Raw genomic sequence first — 13594 nt, forward strand, 5'->3', positions numbered from 1 at the left:
AATTTTTTTACAAACCATTTTAATTTTTAATATGCTTATATCAACAAATAATTCTAAAAAATACTAAAAACCCACTTCAAAATACCATCCATACACAAGTCATAACTTCTCTAAAAATCACCAGATGAGGTCCATTTTTGGGATACAGATAGATGCTGACACTCCCTATAAGTACAGGGTACCAGGACGGGCACATCACACACACACAGCATGGAAGTACAAGTAGACTTGATGCCTTCTCGCTTTTTGTTCGCTCTCTTCTTTTTAGCTGAATAGTGTAAATGACCTCTCGAGATAAAATTGTGGCCACAAAGCAAACGATGACAGGCCCGCTTTGTTGTCGTTGTCGTTGTTGTTGGTGGAGTTGCCGCAGAGTTGCAATTTCCTTTGCAGTGCGGAAATAAGTTGTTGTTGTTTTTGGCAATTGACTGCGTTAAATCTGGTTTAAGAGGCATATATAGTCGGGCATATACACGAAACATTGACCCAGTTAACTGGCTGCATTTAAATCATAAGCCTCAAACTGGTTGAGCAAGTAGTATATATGCTTATATTATAACTATGAGCCTTACCCACATTACTTCTACAGCGGAAATAGGAGTTTTTCCCAACATAAAGATGAACTGGCGATAGCTGGCTTGGGAAATTCGTTTAGGGAGCATGGAGAGGTCAGGAGGGATGCAGATCGTGATGCGATCGGGGGAACTATGTATTTCGGCAGTAGCCAAAGTCCAAATTACCAAATCGTGCCATAAAAACCAAAGCAGGAAAACAACAATTTCGCAAAGTAGCCCCAGAAGAAGAGCAAAAACCTTTTTCCCGGCCACAAAATGTATATACATGTATTTACAATGTAGTGAACTGGCTAGTGGGAACTAGGGGATCCTAAGTTCGAAGTCAACCCGCATCAGAACTCGCTTAAAGGTCAAGTTGGCGATGATGATGATGCTGTGATGGGTCTGATGATTGTGCTGGATACGTTTTAATTTCAACTACGCATAATTTTCCGCCCTATTTACTGCCGCTCTGTTTGCGGCTCTATATCTGCGGTTACTCTCGGATTTCTGTTGAAACAAACGGAAGCCGGGTGGTGTGGCATGGGTAGGAAATTGCAGGGCACACACAAAGGGAATCCGAAATGCACAGAAGGGTTCGGAATAATAGGTCAAAAAATTAATAGGATAAATTTGGATAAAAAATTCTTGTGAAGATTCCGATACCTGCTTTAATTCTTTTCAAGTTAAGCTTAAAATAGCCCCTAAACTTTTTCAACTCTTGAAAAACATCTGATTTCTGACTAACACCTTATTATACATGTTTTGTAAGTTTAATTTATATTACAAACTTTAAGATTAGGCTTTTAAGAAGTTTCTAACATACTCTTTCTTATGGAAGAACATTTATATAACTTTAAGGTTTTGGAACATAGCCTTAAGTAAAATATATCTCTTTAAGATCCATATTTTAAATAGCACCTTATCTATAATAAGGTTATTATGCTATTTTATTCTATTCTTGTCTATAATATTTTATTTGGTTTTAAAGGCCCATTAACAAAAGCATAAATATCCGGTACATTAAAGCATTATTTAGTTAACCTAAAAGCTAATGTCCTATTCTATTGCCTTGACCGCATCTGTGTCTGCTTGTACATCTTTCATGCTGTGTTGCATGTTGCCTGTGTTTCTATTACAGGAAGTGACTTGACTGGCGGAAAGCAGGAGAGCACGAGGGGGAGGGGCCCGTGTGGCAGACACTTTCGTCAAGGGCGGCAGACAGACAGAGTTGCTGCCGTTAATTGCTTACCAAAAGATGTGAACACACGCACCGCCATATCTGTCCCATTTGCCTGCCCCTTTGTTCAGGGCGATGTTATGCGTAAATGCAGATGAACGACGCTAGGGTGGACCAACAACGTGTCGCAGCAATAACTCTGGGGACTAAGGCCGAGCTTGGGTGTACTTATGAGTTTTATGAGCGACCCCAGCGCATAATGACGAACTGCAACAGTTGGGTACTTTTTTTTGCCACAATTCCCTCACTTCGTCTAAAAACACTTACAGATAAGTAAAGTACAAAGAAAACTTTATGAAATATATAATACAATTAATATTGAACAACATTTCGGGATTCCCAAGTTGTGATAAAATGTTATATGAGTCTCTAAAGGGCAATGCATTCTTGGTTAAAAAACCGGCGATTATTCCTAATCTTTATCATGAAATACAACCATTTTCTGGCAAATATTGCAACATACGATACTAAACTTTTGAAGAACCCAGTTTTTCAGCGTGCCTTCAATCTGCTTGTTTCCTGTTTTCTATGATAAATATTTTTTAAAGAGTATGACGACAAAAAAACAAAAATCTGGTTGTATTTTGTAATTTTAAGATGATTATTAACTACTTTCGTTCTCTTTATTTGAACAAAACTTTCGTAGTATTGTTGCAATTCAGTGAAAGCGTCAGCAAACTGAAAATAGATCGGAAAGTTCTAATTTCCAACCTAACACTGTAATGCACTGCTGGAGACTTTCAAATCCACTCCGCCGCCTATAATGTTCTGTTTTTCTTCGGTTCTGTTTTGTTCCATAAGTTCTGAGTGGGATTTGGTTTAACAAATAATTTTACAGCTGCACTGGAGATTTGAATACTTGGAAAAATAGAGAGCGGGTGCGGGTGGGGGCGAAGATCTCCAATGTCAGGTTGGCTTTAGGCAGATTTATGTGGCCAGCGGTAAGGTAAGCGATACGTTGTTGCCGGCGAATTGCAGCGGACCGTCATGACTTTACACTTTCTCCAACAACTACGAGTGAGTATCAACAACTTGAACAACCATGGGCCATCTGTGGTCAGCCAAGTGTCGAGATGTCTCGGCCCTTGGTCTGATCTTGGTCTGGGGGTCTTAAGTCTTGAGACTGGGCTCTGGGGTCTGGTCTTTATGATCCGGAGTTAGGAAAGCGTCGATCATCAAATGCGTTGTCGAGTGGTCGCTCGATGAAAAGAAAAGCGAAAAGAACCCATAAAACGATGATGATAATCAAAAGATCAAGTTTTTATATGAACGGAATCGACAACGTCACCAGCACAAACTCGCACACATGTGCTCAAACATTCATGTTTATCTATGGTTTTCTATCTTTAGCGTCATCTGTGCTTTGCATTGCATTTTCTATTTGATGTTTCTGGGATTTGTGAGGGCATCTGCTTTAGCTCTCGCCTTATGCCCACCGCCCACCTCCCCCTGCCACACCCACCGAGGCGTATGGCACGTCATTAACCCAAATTTTCTATGAATAAAATATAGCAAAATGGAAAACACCCAGTGTTTATGTTGGGAAATCTCTCTTTTTGTTCCGATTCTCTGTCCATTTTGATTTCAATTTAATTGAATAATTCGCAGTGCATTCGACACATTGTAAAATAGGCCAATTGATCGATAATTGAAGCTGATAGGTGATAGGCATCCCGTTTTTTGATAAGTTGCGTTATCTAATCAGCAGCCGTAAAGTATTGTAAACACACATTTGTTTTGGCCACACATTTGGAAATCGATGAGTATCGATCGGAAGTTATCAGGCAACTAAAACTGTCCGAAAAAATAAACTGAGAGGCAAGCAGTAAAAGTGGAACACCAAAAACATTTCGCAACGCAAACGCCCACAAAATCTGTAAACACAAACTCGAGTGTTCTTTTGCGCCGCCCGCTGGAAATAAACTTTCGGCATTTAGCGGGGTTTAATCGATTTGTGCATAAAATTATAAGTTTACACATGGCAAGACAGCCGAAACGAAAATAAAATCGAGATACACAACATGACCCATAGGCGGGATTTGTTTTCCCAGCATATTTCAGAGATTTTCCACACCACAAAATCGAACGGCTTACTCATTTCTAACTGCAAATGTTATGGAAATAAATTATATTCTTGATTTAAGTTTGATTAGCTTATGGCTGAATTTATAAAATGGGTCAAATGAGCAATTTCATGTATTAACATTCATAAAAACTCTTTTTTTCCTACACAGAGAGAAATATTCAAGTACACTGTTCTTGAATTGAGAAAATTCGTTCTTAAAAACGGTGAAAGAACATTTTTGTATCAATATTTTAAATATTAGAACGAAATGGTGACAAGAGTTTGAGTTTATTTAACAATTTTTTGACAAGTATACACTACTGACTGAAGTAAAAGTTTAGTTGTTGATATATATAATGTAAATACCGTCAATTTAAATTGATTTAAGCACATCGAAAACATTTTCAACATCAAAAATGTCGTTCTTTTTTTAAGGTCATTTTCAACTCAGATGAGAACGTCTTTCTGTGTTATTATTATTATTAACCCAAAAACATTTGTCATACAAATATGTATACCATTTTGTACACTATACATTTTTTTTCGTAAATATTTTTGTAACTGAACTTATTTATTAACATTTAAAAAATTCAATCAGGATAACCCCCTTTTATTGGCAACTAAACAAAACTGAAAAGTAAGTATTGCTTTTCCAAAATAAAATTAAACTATATTTAAGACTTGTGGCAAAATCCGATCTAAGCAAATATCTTTACTATATGTAGAGTATTGAAAAAATTTGTTCCCTGTAGCTTTAGAATTTAGAGCTCTGTGTTGGATCTTAAAAGAGTTTTATAAACATAAAGGATAGATAGGTTACTTTATACTTTCTCCCGAAGTTGTGTACTATTTAAAAGTTTTTTTTAACAATGGTTGAGATAAATGTATGCAATTATTCCTAATTTTCGCACATATGACAGCCCAATGTTAAGGTCTGTAAATTTGCATTCACTGATTTAAACAAAATACCCCAGAGCCCGCACATATTCTATTATTAACATTGGACTGTCCCCGCTCTCTCTAGCCTTTTTTTGCCATTTTGGCCATGGTGAATGGTTATTAATGATAAACCAGAGTGCCGTTAGCCGGCACATGTTACTCTGTACTTTGTCATGTTTGTTATGTTCTGGGCTCTTGTTTGCCGGTTCCATCAGCACGTTTGTTCTGCTTCCTCATGACAGCTTTGTGGCCATCAGCAAATGCGAATTTTCACTGTCTTTCTCCTGCTTTTCCAGTCTCGTTAGCGTAAAAACTTTGGCACAGCTTTTGTTTTTATCGCCAAAGAAAATGGCAGTTTCTTTCAGATGGGCCAGGGGAATTTTAAAAGCATTGTGGCTTTGCTAATTTGCCAGCCACGCCATAACTAATGCCTTAAGAAAAGAAATGAGAATAGAAGGAAATCCGTTTAAGTGTCGCTTTTGGTGAGCACTGAACTCTTGACATTTGCCCAGGGCAGCGATAAAGTTTTTGACTTTTTTAATGAGCTCCTACGTACGCCGAATAAATCCACACACGCAAGCCACCCCGAGTGAAAACCCCTTGAGGCGACACTTGGGCTAGATTAGACACGATTTTCATTAGGAGTAACCCGAAAAAAATCGAAAGTGGTTACGAAAGATTCAGAAAACCAGGCGTGGGGAGTGGGCGGGCCAGCAGTCTGGAGTTTTGGTTGTGGATTCACGGCTTTGCCCAGATTCATTCACACAACAAGAAACGCCCATGCAGTTCCAAAATCAAACGAAAACGAAAATCTTTTTGTGAGTGGGCTGCAGCAATAATAAATAAGTAAAAAAAAACTCCAGTTGCAGCCACAACATGCTAAACAAATGCAGCCATTCAAGCTAAGTGGCTCTAAAGTTTTACAAGTTTTCAGCCGTTTTTTCTTGTTTACCAATTGAAAACAGTTGGCGCAAATAGTGGATATCGGTCAGGAGGAACCCCGATCAGCCAGAGGCAAGCATCAATGATTCACATTGATATACTATTTAGAAGAATATAGTACAACTTGTATTTACCTATTCAAAAGTAAAAGAAACCAAATGGGTTTTACAGTACCAGTTGTGAAAATATAAGACAGTTTTTAGGATTCATAGACAAAAGAATATAATATCATAGATATCTTCTGAATTTATCGCTGAAAATGCAGATCTTTTCTGAATTTATCGATAAAAAAAGATCATAGATCTTTTTTAAATATATCGATGAAAATGAAAAGGAATAAAATTTGTATAGGTGAAAATATTGATTAGTAAAATATTATAGATCTCTTCTAATTTTATTGATGAAAACGTAGATAGACAAAATATTATCTATCTCTTATAAATTTATCGATGAGAAGCCCTGTACTTTATATTTCATCGATAAATTTAGAAGAGATATACATATGTTACTCTGTAAATATTATAGTGGTATATGTACCTATAGTTAAACATTTTACGACTGACCGAAAGCAAAAAACCCAGGATGAAAGGAGGAATTAAAAAAGATTTTAGGGGCGTTGAGAGGAAGGCAGAGCTAAAGCAAATTTGCACGCCAAACAATTAACGTGTTTTCTTTGTTTTTTGCCATATTCTCGTGTTTGGGCAAGAACATGGCCCACCGTGTTTGTTGTTTCTATGCAACGAGGGGTGGGTCAGGTGGAGCGGCCTTTCTCCATAAAGATAGAATTATTTATATTCACTGGTATTTGTTTTCATCCTTTTGTGCAGTTTTGTTTGCATTTTATTAAGACGCAAGTTGCTGTTTTTGTTTATTTAGCGTGGTAGGAGCACTGGAAAAATAATTCCCTTTGGTAACTTGAAATAAATAATATATAAGACGAGAGATTATAAAATTCCTAATGCCCTATTTCTTTAACAAACACAAAAATGTTAGCTAATTCTTCCTCACCATGATGTACTATTATTTCCACATTCTAAACTCTAGAATGCGATTTTATCTTAAGATAAACGAATAAAACGAAAAGAGTTTTTGTTTGGAAAATAATATAATAAACCTTTTTGGTTTTGGAGTATTTTCGTTATCTCGAATGCTCATCCTAAACCTTAGCTATAAATAAAAATCCGTAATTTTAGGTATACCTCCTACCATAGTCTTCTGAAATAATCATATTTTTCTCTGTGCAGGAGCAAGTTTCTTTCCAATGGCCGACAGCTGTTTGCGGTTAATTTTATCTTTCTTTCTGAACCCCTTCTGCTGTTGTTTTCGTGTTCTCTCGTTTTTGGCAATTGCACAGGTGCGGCCGTTGGATGGTTTTCGGATTGGGTTACTCTATGCGATTCAGATAACCCAAGGCAGCCACTTCTTGGCCCAGGCATCCCGGTCGGACTTTCGAATTTGAGTGTTATTACTTGTCTAGGCGATATGGTCGTTATGTATCGGATATAGCGAATGCAGCGCCAGACATTCCAGGCGAGAACCCGAAACAGCCAGTCTTTGTTCTGCAACATTTGTTTAGACAAATGTGCGAAGAAATAATCTCGGGACGTAAACAAAATCCCGGCATAATATTTCAATAATTAGGCTTATCTGCTCCATTTCGGAGCGCGCACAAAAGTCGTTTGAAAGGTATGCAAAGAGAACGAAAAACGTGCGATAACGGGAGACGGGAATGGGAAAACTCAGCTTTTAAACATTTAGTCCGCACCATGGGTGTCATTTCCATCAACGTGCTGCTCTGGTTCCTGTTGCGATTACAAAGCTGAAAAGGAAACACAGAGCCACCCCACAAAAAGACGACCCAGGCGGAATTAAAAGAATTACCTCTTTTCAGATAAACTCAGTTTTTTTTAGGTAACAATCCCAAAGAGAAGTCCCTGCACTTGCGCAATTACCGCGCAACTTCAAAAGGGGAGTTGTGCACGGAGAGAAAGATCTTAAAAAGTAGGTCTTTTGTCAAAAATTTTGTGAATAATTTTGATAATTTATATTTTTAATTTAATCTTGCAAGTGTACCTATTTAAATATTGTACCTCTCGAACTGTCAAAATACTCACTTTTTAAACATTATAACGGATTTACACCCCCAAAAATTTAAAAATTAATTCTATGTTTGGCATAAAAAGCGTATTTTTAACGTGTTTTATTTTTTAATACGGGGATATATATATTTTTCAAATTTAAAAACATGTAACTTTTGTTTAATTAAGGTTTTTTGTTACACCTAATTTATAACTCCAATAATATTTGAAGGGCTTCAATTCGAAATCCTATTTTTTACTTTTTTAAAAAATTATTTCCCCCATTTTTTATTGTGTATAACGAATCCTGTTTGGATTGGCCGTGAAAGGAGTTTTTGGTTCTCACGACCGTCTGGAATGGTCACTGGAAGTCCTTGGATCTGATTCCCGCTGGAATGGAAGCGGTCCAAACTTGTTGTTGGTGAACTGCAGCATCTTTCCCTTCCCTTCACCCCTTCCCCCTCTCACAACCCTAATAATTGGCATTATTAGCTCACTCCCCACTGGATTCCTATCTTCCTCTTCTTCCTGTTGTTGTTGTCGTTTCATGAGCACCCTTGAAGGATACTTACGGTGCACTTTCGACTGGAAAATATCGCAGGGCGTCTTAAATGCAATCGTTTGTTTGATTTTTTTCGGCCGATGATGCTGCAGACAATTAAGCGCTGTTCTTATTGTTGTTGTTTCCTCCCCTGCTTCCCAACGCCTGCTTGCTGTTTTTGTTGTTGTAGCTGTTGTTGTTTTTGCTCTAGCATTGCATTTCCAGGCGGCAAAAGCGCACACAAAGAAGAGGAGCGGAGCGGGTGTGTGTGTGGGGTGTATTCTCCCGTTATCCCCCTCTTGTTTCTCTCTATCTCTCTCTTTATCACTCCTGCTTTCGTGTGCTTTACTTTGCTTTTGCTTTGCTTTGCTTTGTTCAAATTCAAACAAACTACCCTGAAGAACCGTTGATCCTGACTTGGCTGCCTTGTTGTTTTTGTTGTTGTTTTGTTTTCTGTTATGTTATACACTCACAGACACGCACACACACGCACACACGGCAGCAGACAGACGCTTAATTTTCCCCGTTTTCCTCGGGAAATCGCATAAAATTATTCGCGGATTTTCGCACCGAATTCGACACTTTTCCTCTCTTGCATTTTCGGCAATTCCAATTGTGTCGCGCACTATATTTTTCACCCGGCCCGGACAACCGTTAGAAGTTTGGCGCTGCAACCGCTGTTTTCGCCCCGCCTACGACTGATTTTCCGAGCGCATTTTCCTTCGCTGCGAGAGGGCTTTCTTATGGACGACAAACAAAAAACCGAAAAAACAACCGCGACCGATTCGTTCGAGTGTCTGGGTCAGTGTGGCCTTTCTCCGATGGCTGGAAAATGGCATTGTCTGCAGAAATCGTCTGGGAAACAGAAATGTGGATTTTCGACACACTTCCATCTGGTCACACTCACTCAAAGAAGGCGCCAAAAATGTTAACCGATTCATTGAAACGGAAATGTTAATTAAATATGTAAGGGTTAAAAGTTAAAGGTTGTGTTGAAACTCGAAAGTGTAAAATAAATTAAAGAAATAGTATTATAGGACTAAAGCATCAAGAACTCATTGCTTGTATTGTGTGTGGTCGCGTCTTGTATTTCTTGAAATATAGGCTGACATCTGACTTCTACTAGGTAGCAAAAATAATGTTAACACAACTATTTTTACCGATTATGGTGTTATGGAAATTTTTAGGTAAGTGACGATAAACAGGTCCAATTTTCCCGATTTAAACCATAGTAAAATCTCTCTCAATATAAAAAGATATATTTCAGTTTATCATCCCGACAAGTAAATGCTCCATATTCTTTAAAAGAAGATGGAAAATTTAAAATAAATTATTTATTTTGGCTTATAATGGCAAAATACCATTGTGTAAATGTTTAATATGCGCAAAATCGACTTTGAAAAAAATATTTTTTTAAGCCTGGACCCTCGATAGATATTTACTATCAATTTTTAAAGTTATTTACATGGTATCTTTCTAGATCTTAAACCAGTGGCCGAAATTTCAACTATACAACTATACAATACATTGAAAATTTAAATTGATAATTTAAATTTAATAAAAGGGATGAGTATACTTCACAAAACTAAAAGAATGGCTGTCTGTAACAAGTAATATAAACAAATTTTATTTGCGGGAATGTATCCACTAATTAATAATTTTTGTAAGCAAATCACAAGCAGCTAGCACATTTTTAGGCGGGTAAGCTTTTCGAAAAATATTTATAAGAGACGGTACAATCCAATATCCAATTGAAAACAATAAACTTGCGTACTATGCTATTATTCAATATAACAATTAAGGTATTTATTTGTTCACGTTGTTGAGCTTGGTGCAGTAGAATATAAAAGTCATCGTCAGCATTATCACACAAGTCCACAGCTTAAGGAAATCAACGAATTAGGTGCATATACAATAGAAAAACAGCTAAAGGGCTTTGTACAGTAAAGCAATACCGAAGCAAACAAAATAGGCGATACAGAGAGCACCACTAAAGCTAGTCCTTCCATTCCACACTGAGTTTGATGTCCGATTTGGGCGCCAGCAGCAGTCTCCGGTTGTCGTAGGCCATGGGAACCGTGGTCTCCGCACAGGGGGCATATCTGTGCTCCTTCAGCAGAGCCACCAGACCCACCAGCAGCTGCTGCTCTGCGAACCTGGCGGCAATGCATCCTCGCAGGCCATCGCCGAAGGGCAGAAATGAAGCCTGCGGCCGGGATAACTTGGCCTCTTCCTCGAACCGATCCGGATCAAAGCGCTCGGGTTCTGGGTATATCTCCGGATCCCTGTGTATAGCTGCCGTGGGTATCAGCACATTGTTGCCTCTGGCAATAACGAACACCGATCCGGGCAGCTCGAATTCTTTGGTAGCACGGCGCAGCAGGAAGGGATGTGGAGTGTGCAGACGGAGCGTTTCTGTGAAGGAAGGGAGGACGGTTATAATGGTTATAAAGTGATCTTTCAAGAATATTTATCTACTTTCTTCAAAAATAGAATTTAATATATTATACAAGCGATCAAGTTTATTAACCCGGGCTATAAAAAAATCATATTATGATATGTGTATATTTAAAGACTATTAAAATGACACAGTTTAGTACCCTTGCCTATTTTATTTAACCAAGGGTATTAAACTTTATTGTTTGTTTACTTTAATGTTTTCCATTATTTAAAATATATATGTTATTCTATATGGAATGGTAATTAAATTTTGATTTATGATTCCTAACATGAGATTTTAATATTTTAAACTGTCCCTGCGCTTTTGGACTCACCGTTTAGGACTTGCTTCGTAAACCGCAGGTCCCTTAGGAACTCGGGCGTCACCTGGCCACCATGCCGATCCAGTGTCTTTTTAATCTCGCGTCGAGCTCGATCCTGCAGCTCCGGATGGCGGGCCAACTCGTAGAGGCAGAAACCCAGGGTGGCGTTTAGGGGGCCCAAGCCCGCTAGTAGGAAACCAAATGCCTGGGCCGCAATCTCGGCGTCGCCCAGCGGCTGATCCGCGTTGGAGTAAAGCTGCAGGAACGTCTGCAGGGGCTGGCGATCCTTCCGCCGTTGCTCCTGCAACTGCGACAGGGCCACTTTTTGGAAGTAAGCCATAGCAGGCTCAGCGTAGCTTTTGTACCTTAGCAGCTGAGCGATGAGCGGGAACTCCAGCGCCAGGTACGCCTGCCACAGCTTAAAGTTTGCCCAGTAGCGGCTCGACCACTTGGCAAACTCTTGGTGATCCTGGCCTCCCAGTCCAAAGGCCATTGAAGCCATCACATCCACATTGTAGGCACCCACCAACTCGCTTATGTTGCATGTTTGCTGGTCCATTTTGCCCAGATCGCTCTGAATTCTGGTGGAGATCTGCGCCAGCCTGGGTAATAGCTTTTGCATGTTGGTCGTTGTAAAAACCTCTGCGGATTTGGCGTGGAGTGTTCGCCATTTGTTACCATCCAGCTGAAGTAGATTAGCCGACAGCGGCTCTCCGCCGGAATTACTGTAGAGACCGCGCGAAGTGAAGTGCCCCGCATCAGTGAAGATTATTTGGTGGACTAGCTTCAGGTCGAGCACCAAGATGAAGGGCTTAAGGCAGGCGTAAAAGCCCACAAAGGGCGCCCTGCCCTTGTAGGTGGCGTAGATGTCCAGCAGGGCGTCCTGGGCATGCCGTTTGCCGCCCACCACGCCCTTGATGTTGCCCCACAGGAACTTGGGCTTCTCGTGCAGGATCCCCCGTCGCTTCCAGTAGCCCAGGCTGATCTTGACCAGGGCGTAGAACACGGACAGTGCACCCAGGGCGGTGAGCAGGGCTCGGTGCATCAGCTCCATGCTGACACAGCTGTCTTTTTCGGCTTCCTAATGATTTATTCAAACGGTTTGCTGTGTTAACAGCTGGCAGTAGCTGCTCGTAGAGGTTTTTGGGGCTGCTCAGAGCCGCAAGCTTATCAGCTCCATTATCGATCGGTTGGATATAATAATTGATAGTGTCCAATGAGCAGCGGCCGCTAAAATGGAAGAGAAACGTGGCTATAAGGCAAACATTCTATATGTGTAATGGGTAATCAAGGTGCTGAGCGGGTTTTATTGCCGAAATATGTACGGAGAGAGTAGCCTCTACGGCTGCAAAATGAGGCAAAGGTTGTACGTGCTGGCGGGAAACTCGTCGACTGGCACCCAACGGACGAAGCCCTGATCGATTAACTGCTGTCCGGAGCTGGGCACGCCTACGAAATGGGGATCCTAAATGGGAGAGCAAGCGGTGAGTTCACCAGTAGATGGAATGAGGTAACTCGCTGACTCACCACCACCTGCAAGAAGACGCGGTCCTCGGCACTGCGATGATAGCCCGTGATGGCCTTAGAGGATGTGTCGCTCAGCCCGCCCATGGCAATGAAGCCCTGGTACTTTTCGAAATAGCTGCGAATCTGGGCGAGGATCTCCAGCGAGCTGAGCTCCCTGGCGTGCACAATCTTGCAGGGCAGCTGGTGCAGCACATCAATCACATAGAACTCTTCCAGCGTGCCGATCCAGTCGCGCGAGCCCTGGAACTTCGGTCCCTTGTCGCCCAGGGCCACGAGGATCTGCTGAATCTCCCAGATGGAGGGCACATGGTCACCACAGCCACGTCGCCGGTGGATCCAGGATATGGCCGATTGCAGAGTGCGGTAGCCACAGCCCCAGCCCGCATCCTGTTGGCCATCGCATCCGTAGTGGAAATAGGTGAAGCCACCGCGGGTCGTTAGGGTCTCTCCGCCCTCAGTGGGCGGGGCCAGGATGGTATGCGGATCCTCCAAAAGCGGGTATTCATAGTCCTTTGGCGCAATTTTCAAGGACGCCAGAGTGGAATCTCCCACATCCGCATCACAGTTTTCCGAAGCCATTTGTTTTGTAACTTTGAAATTTGATAGCCTACGCCTGCTGCACTCCACCTGTTCCTTTATTGTTTATTTACCTTGCGCAGCCGTAATTTGTTTTGTGAAAGTGAAATCGCAGCAGAGAAATTGGAATGTTTTTTTTTGGCCCAGGCTAGAGATGGTACAAACTGAAAAGTCATGCACTAATAACAAAGGCAGCCAAAGCAAAACATTAAAAAAATATTACTATTCAAATGAAATGTAAACAAGAAAGTAACGAAATATTAAGGTTTTGATCATATATCTTAGCACTATTTTTTTTTTAATTTTAATTATTATGGTTTCCTTAAGCAGTCCATCTCTAAGCCTCCTATCGACTTATCGATAACAGAAT

General features: G+C 40.5%; 3 protein-coding genes across 39 annotated transcripts in view; all 3 read right to left on the minus strand.

The window, feature by feature from the left end:
• Positions 1–9183, minus strand: part of mim (missing-in-metastasis) — a 47737-nt gene extending 38554 nt beyond the window's left edge. For 20 of the 36 annotated variants that reach the window (XM_017085242.4, XM_017085241.4, XM_036814174.3 and 17 more), the window contains exon 1: positions 8391–9182. The gene's annotated coding sequence lies outside the window, so the exon portion shown is untranslated. Of the gene's footprint in view, positions 1–8390 lie in introns of all 36 variants that reach the window. The other 16 variants (XM_017085254.4, XM_036814188.3, XM_036814185.3 and 13 more) reach the window with 3 other exon arrangements.
• A 947-nt stretch (positions 9184–10130) lies between these two features.
• Cyp6u1 (Cytochrome P450 6u1) lies at positions 10131–13441 on the minus strand. 2 transcript variants are annotated; one of them, XM_017084850.4, is made up of 3 exons: positions 13299–13441; positions 11134–12351; positions 10131–10774 (listed from the first exon to the last, which is right to left on the minus strand). In XM_017084850.4, exons 2-3 carry the CDS (start codon positions 12173–12175, stop codon positions 10356–10358), a joined length of 1461 nt encoding a protein of 486 aa, XP_016940339.3. In that variant the 5' UTR covers positions 12176–12351; positions 13299–13441; the 3' UTR covers positions 10131–10355. The 2 variants fall into 2 exon arrangements, with proteins under 2 accessions (XP_016940339.3, XP_070851399.1); XM_070995298.1 differs by lacking the exon at positions 13299–13441 and having other exon boundaries at positions 11134–12355.
• On the minus strand, positions 12399–13305 carry Ufsp1 (UFM1 specific peptidase 1). Its single transcript, XM_017084860.4, has 2 exons — positions 12649–13305; positions 12399–12586 (listed from the first exon to the last, which is right to left on the minus strand). The coding sequence occupies exons 1-2, from the start codon at positions 13225–13227 to the stop codon at positions 12461–12463; spliced, it is 705 nt and encodes a 234-aa protein (XP_016940349.3). The 5' UTR covers positions 13228–13305; the 3' UTR covers positions 12399–12460.
• Positions 13442–13594: the final 153 nt, after the last annotated feature.

The sequence above is a fragment of the Drosophila suzukii genome, chromosome 2R (genome assembly GCF_043229965.1).
Source record: "Drosophila suzukii chromosome 2R, CBGP_Dsuzu_IsoJpt1.0, whole genome shotgun sequence".
Lineage (NCBI taxonomy): Eukaryota > Metazoa > Arthropoda > Insecta > Diptera > Drosophilidae > Drosophila > Drosophila suzukii.

Excerpts from the sequence above, each read along its gene's own strand:
- Cyp6u1 (XM_017084850.4), bottom strand. The coding sequence starts at position 12,175 with ATGGAGCTGATGCACCGAGCCCTGCTCACCGCCCTGGGTGCACTGTCC. Across the intron at positions 10,775-11,133 it reads TACGAAGCAAGTCCTAAACG|AAACGCTCCGTCTGCACACT; the intron begins GTGAGTCCAAAA and ends CTTCCTTCACAG.
- Ufsp1 (XM_017084860.4), bottom strand. The coding sequence starts at position 13,227 with ATGGCTTCGGAAAACTGTGATGCGGATGTGGGAGATTCCACTCTGGCG. Across the intron at positions 12,587-12,648 it reads GCGTCTTCTTGCAGGTGGTG|GATCCCCATTTCGTAGGCGT; the intron begins GTGAGTCAGCGA and ends TCTCCCATTTAG.